The 7,820-nt window shown below is 34.0% G+C and overlaps 1 protein-coding gene across 3 annotated transcripts; it reads right to left on the reverse strand.

Annotated features, from left to right (window-relative positions):
• Window positions 1-277: 277 nt before the first annotated feature.
• On the reverse strand, window positions 278-4,712 carry LOC120085592 (transcription factor PIF4-like). Of its 3 annotated transcripts, XM_039041652.1 has the most exons (9): window positions 4,559-4,696; window positions 3,760-3,850; window positions 2,708-3,620; window positions 2,528-2,626; window positions 2,384-2,449; window positions 1,967-2,032; window positions 1,560-1,865; window positions 1,338-1,464; window positions 278-738 (listed from the first exon to the last, which is right to left on the reverse strand). In XM_039041652.1, exons 2-9 carry the CDS (start codon window positions 3,828-3,830, stop codon window positions 734-736), a joined length of 1,653 nt encoding a protein of 550 aa, XP_038897580.1. In that variant the 5' UTR covers window positions 3,831-3,850; window positions 4,559-4,696; the 3' UTR covers window positions 278-733. The 3 variants fall into 3 exon arrangements, with proteins under 3 accessions (XP_038897580.1, XP_038897579.1, XP_038897581.1); XM_039041651.1 differs by lacking the exon at window positions 3,760-3,850 and having other exon boundaries at window positions 4,559-4,712; XM_039041653.1 differs by lacking the exon at window positions 4,559-4,696 and having other exon boundaries at window positions 3,760-4,526.
• Window positions 4,713-7,820: the final 3,108 nt, after the last annotated feature.

The raw sequence follows: 7,820 nt of genomic DNA on the forward strand, positions 1-7,820 counted from the left end.
ATATAGAGCTGTCAATATGCTATACCCATTTATTGAATGGTCCTTGTTTGTTTATCTGCATATATGTTTAAGTCTAAATCTTCTTGTGGGTCCTATTTCATCATTCTATCCCCACCCATTCTCTCATTCTAGGTCACCCAACCCTGATACATGTACATAACAGGAGAATAATTTCCTTTTTTTTACTTTCCTTTGCTTTTTACCTTTTCCTTTTTCTAGTTCTTAATGGAAGTAGATTAGCAAGAAAAACACAAATTCAAAAATTCAAGTCAGGAAGTAGACATTTAACAACAGCAGCATAATATCCAAATCAACTTATTTTGAATTCATAGACAGTGTAAGAGATAGTACATAAAAAGGAGCTTAAGCTGCTTCTCAACTCAACACTTTTGACAGAAACAAACTAGTTGATCTTATTTTCTAAACCATTCTTCGACAAAAAATTTTGTTAAATGCCTTGAATTGCAAGATCTTGAATCTTGAGTTTTTAGCTGTCTCAACAATATACAGATTAATGAAGCTTCTTCCATTACTACTTGAACAACAATAATGTAATATGGTGATGAGGTTGGAAGGCATATAAGCTGTGTACTTGGAGGGTAAGGAGGCAAGAATCTGTATCAGATATACACAAAGAACAACAATCATGGTTTCCACCATATCTAGGAATGATGCTCCGCAATAAACCGAGAAGGAACCTTAGCTAACTGATAAACTTGGATAATTTCACTTGTCAACCTGTTATCATCAGCAAAAGAAAAAGACTGTCAACGACAGCTACGTGACCGAGAGACACTTGCGGTATCAGATTCAAAAAGAGGGAATGCAGTTTTAATTCCATAGGGTATTTGTCTTTCAATTTGGCCACCGTGCATTTACACTCGAGAATACGACTCGAAAAGAGGGCCACTAGCAGGGAAGGGGGCAAATTGGCCGACAACTACGTGAAGATTTTTGAAGGGTAAGGATTTAGATGACTTGGTACCCTTTGGAGAGAGAAAAAGGTAAGTGCCTATTGAGAAGATAAGGCATCATATGAACTCAGTTATTTCTTGTAACCACTCATTATGTCCAAGATTGGTAGAATCAGCAAAGTTCTCAAACTTTCAACATGGTTCATGCACTTCCTCTCTCTCTCTCTCTCTCTCTCTCTCTCTCCCCCTCTGCCCCAAACAAGAGACAGACACTTTTGTCAAGATGTTAGAATTGGACAATAACTGAATTACTTTACGACCGACAAATATAAACACCGATCATGGGAAAAGAAGTCGTATCCAATTCAGATTAATATTAATCACTTGTTAATGATAAAAATAAGAATGTTTGGTAAGACTTACCCAAATTTCCATTTACAATATCATTGGTTATAGATCCTCCAGCAGTAGGTCCACTAGCAGGGCCAGGTGCTGCTGCAGTTTGACTCTGCAAGACTGCTGAGGGACAAAATCTGAACACATTTATGGGCTGAAAAACAAAACCAGATATGATTAGTCTGAATTGTTACAGTTTTTGAACAAAACATCCAAAGGACGAACTCTAAATGCAATCCGATCGCTAACCTGTGAGGTAGGTTGCATATGATGGAAACCCATTAGACGAGCATACTGCTCTTGCAAAGCGGGATTCTGCATTTGATTTTGATAATTCATGGGGTTGAAAATTTGAGGTTGGCACATCATAGGTTGGTTTGGTGTTGGAGCCACTGAAACTGATTGATCGACAATCGGGACCCGAGGTAATTGCATCGAGTTGTGAATTGAAGGCATTGAAGGTTGGGCCATACCCATGCCCATAGCCATTCGAGACATGTAATGTTGAATGCCGGGAAACATCATGGGCGTCATCCCACTTCCCATCCACATTACCTATTGAACATTAAGCAATTACAAAAAGAAAAAAAAATTGTGGCTTGTATTGTATGTAGAAAAAGCAGTAGATTTTGAGGAATTCTTAGTTAAACTCATACCTGTAGTTGTAATTGAAGTGACTTCAAATATTCAATGGCTTCATCTAGCATTGAAGCTTTGTCAGTCTGTGGCAGAAGGACTAATTACTAAAGATTCAGGTAGACTGAAAATTTTGAAGTCGTCCAAGTTGAATTAATTTGTTTCAATCATTGTTAGTTCCAGCTTCAGTTGACATAAGTTTATGTCAAGTAAAAAGAAAAGGAAAAAACTCTTTACATGTTCTCTCTCGATTAGATCCGACGACAACTATTACAAAGGATAAACCAGAAAAAATCTAGTTGGACTTTTCCATTATCACTAATAAAGTTGAAGGATGCATTCATTAAGATCACAAAAAAGATGCCTTGCAGCAAAATTTAACCATCAAACAAGAAGGAATAAAGAGAATTGGTAGACTAAATGTGGTATGCAAATACCTTATTACAGTGTGGTATGAGTTCTTGCAGTGCCTTCATCTTTTCATTTATCCTTTCTCTTCTCCTCTGCATTACAAGTAAGTTCTTAACATAAGATTCAAAATAGAAAAAAGATAGATAAATGGGGAATTTTTTATATCCTACCCTTTCTGAAAGGTTATGTACTTCAGCAGCACGGGTCCTGCGAGAAGATCCGGATCGTGGAGCTGCTTTGTTTCCCTCAGCAGATTCGAGTTCAGCAGTCTATAGAAAATTTCAAACCATTATGTTCATGTCTGTATAACTAATGGGCCTCACGATAGAAAAAATGCTTAATAGTTTTACCTCACTTTGGCATTCGGATTCTTCTCCATCTCGGCCTTTTCTTTTGTTGCTGTTACCTCCAGTAGATTGTCCAATTGTTCTACTTCTATCCATACTACTTCCCGAACCGCCTGAGGATGAAGTGGCAGTTGGATCCATAGTCTCAGTTTTGTCCCTCTCACCTTGTGCAACCATCTTTCTATTATCTTCCTTGGAGAGACCAGCAGATAAACCAGCATTTCCAAAACCACTGGTCGAAACTCGACTCAGATCAAGGTCATTTGGATTAGGAACTTGGTTGCTTCCACAGTGGCTCGAACCAACTGTCATTGCTGAACAATCTCTTCCCTCTCCTTGTATCAAGTTTCCAGACTCTCTCCCCCTGTTTGATGATCCCAAATCACCCTTCACGGGCACAGGAACTTGAGAAAAATTCACCAATTTTCCTAAATCTCCTAAATCCTTGGTCTGCCGCACCGAATCTGGAAACTGAAATCTCGGAGGAGGCATCGTGTTCATAGGAAACTCTGCAAGAGCTGCAGGCGTCGAGTTCTTCTTCACAGAATTCCCAAAAGTAACATGAGTAGCAGTATCAAAGGCACCAAATCTAGTTTGCTTGTCATCTTGGAAATGCTTGATAGGCTGCTTAACAATCTCAATAGTATCAGCAGGTGGCAATTCGGAGAAAAAATTGGAACAAAATTCCTTCTCAAACGAATCGTCAAGCGGATCTTGTATCCAAGAGACTGTCTCATCATCTTGGATCAAATTGCTTGAATTTCCACAAGACACATTACTCCTGTAAAGTGGTTGATTCTGTTTCTGAAATTGCCTTACTTCATTAGCAATTAGACTTGGTTTTCTAGCTTTTTGGCTTTGTAAGACCACTTGCCCATTTCTCCATAAAAGTTCCACAAGATCATCATGCTCAGGTCTGCAAAATTCCCATCCAATCTTAAACACAAATACACAAAATACCAAGCTTGAGAGTGTACCAATATTTTCCCCCTCTCTTGAAATTTGAAACAACTAGACAGAGAAAGAGAATGAAAATAGAGAGAGAGAAAGCCAACCCCATTGATTTCTTATGGTTAGCTGGGGAAAGGTCACCCTCAAAATTCCAATCAGGAAAGCAATAATTCATGGCTGCTTAACACAGAATCTCTGTCAAAATGAAACAATAAGATACAAAAAACCCCCCTTAAAATCTTAAATTAGGATAATATTCTTGTTACAACACCAAGCTTTAATCCATACTTTGAGGCTTCAAAAGTAGAAAACAAGAAACCCCCACAAATTATTCAGCAAAACCCACAAATTCTAGCTTAGCAATTGACCAAGAAAAGAAATAAAATAATTAATAAAGAGAGTTCCTGTCCCCATTTATTAATACCTCTCAGATTAAGCAAAAGAGTGAGAAGAAAGTCCAACTAAAAGCAGTATTTAATGACACTTTTAATTAAATAATGTACATAATTGACTCTTTAAACAAACAAATCATTAGAAAACACCATAATCAAAACCTTTCAAACAGAGAAGAGGAAAGAGAATCTTCAAGAATTCAGGAGAAGAAACAGAGGATTCAGAGAAGTTGGAAAAAAAATTTAAAAAGGGAAAGGCTGTCTGTCTAAATTGGGTAAAAACACATACAGAAAATCTCTTCCCCAAGAACCCAAATCCATTATTTTATATTATCACAACAACTTTAAAATAGATAAAAGACACAAAAGAGGTTTAAAAAACTCAACTACCCCAATGGAAAAACCAAGCAAAATTCAAGTAAAAAAGAACCCCAAAAGGGGAAAAAAAAAAGGCGAAATGGAGAAATACCCAAAACTCATAAGCAAAAACATGAAGAAAAGAAACAAAAACCTGAAGAAATCTCCAAAATCAGCTGAAAATGGAAGTAACCCTTTTCTTAATTTCTGTTTGTTTCTCTCTGTAAATGAACAAACTCCACGGCAAAATGCAATGGAGCAAATAAGCAATGAACCAAAAAGCATTTAAAACCAGTGGTGAGGGAAAAGGACGTCACAGGCAGAGGTCAGAGCAAAAGATTCGGTACTATAAGCAATACCAAGTGAGACTACAAGGGAGGACACGTGGCGAATTGTGAATGCGTCTGTGATTTTCTTGTAGGACCAACAGGGGTGCTTCAAGATCAATTTCCATGGTGGAAAAAAGCTAGTGGGTTTTTTTTTTTTTTTTTTTGGATTTATAAATTATATAATAAAAAAAGAAAAAAAATATTTGAAGAGGAAAATCTACATCTTCAACCTTATGAAGGATGCAATCTGAAATTAGACAAAGGGATTTGCCATGTGTGCAAAGAGAAAAAAGGATAGTGTTTTTGTGTTATTTTTCATTTATATTTTTCAATGATGAGAAAGAGAGAGGAGACAAATGTGGTCAGAAGAACAGCAATGACAACTCACCTGCTGATTTTGCCTATTGGGAAAGTTATGTTATCTTTTATCCTAAAGTTCAAATTCAATTTATGGATTTTTAATTTTTATCTCCAATCATTCATAAAAATTCTCAATTTCATAAGTCTATTAATTTATACTATTCAATCATATTGTTAAATTTATAATTGTATCGATTAAATCTTTAAATCTTTATAAATGAATCAATTTAGATTTTTGGATAAAATTTTCTTTCAAAATTGTTCATGTAATTACTCTAGTTATCCATTTTATGAAACTGACGTTTGAAAAAGTCTCACACGTTTGAGAATCAATACATGGATGATTTTCAACGGTAATTATAATGATTGGTTCAAATTGATTGGTTTATGAAAATCTAGAAGTTTAATTTACTAAAATAATAGATTTTACATGATATTGGTCGAATGAAATTTAAAAAATGGCATAAATTGATATATTTATGAAAGTTTAGGATTAAATTCATACAATTATAAATTTAGAATTGTAATTGATACAACCCAAGAGTTTAGGAATATAAATTGAATTTTAAAAACAGTAAAAATAGTTTCTAAATGTTTAATTTTATGTTTACTAGAACCCAAGCATATCCAAACACTTTTTAAAAGTAGTAAATGTAATTGACATAAATTTAAATTTTGTATCTTATAAACATTAAACATTCAAATTTGTTGCGAATAAGAACTTAGTTCAACTAGCATCTGTATGTGATAAGAATTAAGAGGTTCGTGGTTCGTAGTTCGAATTCCTCCATCCATTTATACCAAATTGTATTTTATTTTTAAATATAGGAAAATGTACTAAAATATTTATAAATAAAGAAAAATTCACTGTCTAGATATATTATGATATTTTGTTATTATTTTGTTATTTAACAAAAAAATTAAAACTACAAAGCTTATTAATATAAAATCTTAAGTTTAAGAATTTATTAGACAATTTTAGAAGTGTTGTTTTTAAATATAGGAAAATGAACTAAAGTATTTATAAATAAAGGAAAAATTCATTATCAATTGTAGATAGACTATAATATTTTGTTATTATTTATAAATATTTTAAATAATTTTTCATCCTAAAAGTTGAATTACTATTAGACATAAAATTAACCGTTAAAGACCAGTTAATCTTTTAAGGTGTAAATTTGTAATTTGGAATTTAAACTATGTTTTATGGACTGATGATTCTTTTTGATGGGCTCATTTTGTATTCATCTTTCTCAATTCTCTATGTTTTCCTAATAAATCCCCATATTAGAATTGGATTTAATGATATTTCCCCCCCTACTTTAATATTAAATAACTCATGTGGGAAGTTTTAATCCATGACAATGATGTTAGTGCTAAGAAAAAAAAAAGTTGATTTAACCTATATATACACATATATTAAATTAGCCTTTGTAGATATTAAATAAATATGAGAGAGAAGACATGTGATAATGTAACTTTTGAAAATTCTGATGTGGTGATAGGTGTAAAATTATTTGTCAAATTTGATTTGACTAGAAGATTTGTGTTGGGAATTTCTTCCCATTGTTACAATTATCAGTGTCATAAGAAAAAGGTCTAGTGAGGGAACACCTTTTTTTTTTCTCTTTTTCTCTGCCACTTTTTAATATTATAATGGGATAAAAAAGTGAAATTGTGTCATTTGAAGGCTTGTGAAGTCGTGAAGCCCACAATTTATGAAGTTAATAAAGCATGTAAAGTCATGTTTATCAAAATTATAAAGAAAATTGGTATAATCGTAATGGTATTTTATTGATAAATCAATTGTAATGAGTCTAAATCACAAATGACATTATATTACTTTTGATCGCGTTTACTTAGAAATATAAATTTTTTTCACATTTACTGTTACCGTTATCTCCGATGGTCAAACAGTAACGATAACAGTAAATGTGTCAAAATCCATAATTTTTTTCTGGAACAATAACAATAATGGTAACCGTAATAGTAATCATAACGATATGACGTAATATTCATACACAATTGGATTGAGCACGCTCTGCTTGTGAAATCAGTTTGCATTTTTTTATTATCGATTTGGAAGTGGACTGATAGCTTGTAGAAATACAAGCTATTGTAAGCCTTTTACTTAGAATTATGAGGGCTAATAAGCCGAATATGCGTCAATAATACCAAGAATTTATGTGAAAAAATGAGCTTGCGTCGACCAATATCAAAAATCCCCACTAACCCTATATCATGTGTTATTTCACATCAAAGTGTCTATTTTTGCAGATATTGTAGGAATTGATCGCATGCGTTGATCGTCATAAAGACTAGTTCGTCGCATGGAATGATGCGTCCACAAAGTGATAATCGTGATAGAAGACTGAACACGAGATGGGTTGAACGCGTTGACACTTCAGGAGAAATAAACATGAATACATACCTTGGGAGTATCAACAAGATAAGGTGATGCTGACATTTCTCATACAGCGACAGAAGAAGCAATGAGTCAGAATGGGGTATCAGAGTTATCGGCGTTTGAGTTCTATAAATAGAGTCTTGGATCTTCACTTCAAACCATCCGAGTTTCTACCTTAGGCAAATCCTTGTGATCACATATGAGAGCATGAGCAAGACACTCTTTGAGGATTCTTCACCTCCATAGCCCCCTTCCAAGTGACGATCGGAGTTTTATTGGAGATAGAGCTCGAGAGAGACTTCTCCACCATCCATCCATGA

Source organism: Benincasa hispida, chromosome 9 (genome assembly GCF_009727055.1).
Source record: "Benincasa hispida cultivar B227 chromosome 9, ASM972705v1, whole genome shotgun sequence".
In the NCBI taxonomy this organism is placed as follows: Eukaryota; Viridiplantae; Streptophyta; class Magnoliopsida; order Cucurbitales; family Cucurbitaceae; genus Benincasa; species Benincasa hispida.

What these genes read in the sequence shown, in the direction of transcription:
- LOC120085592 (XM_039041651.1), bottom strand. Translation starts at nt 4,689, where the DNA reads ATGCTTTTTGGTTCATTGCTTATTTGCTCCATTGCATTTTGCCGTGGA. An exon ending in TACATAACCTTTCAGAAAGG is followed by an intron (nt 2,450 to 2,527) that starts GTAGGATATAAA and finishes CTTGTAATGCAG; the next exon opens with AGGAGAAGAGAAAGGATAAA. An exon ending in ATATGCAACCTACCTCACAG is followed by an intron (nt 1,465 to 1,559) that starts GTTAGCGATCGG and finishes TTTGTTTTTCAG; the next exon opens with CCCATAAATGTGTTCAGATT.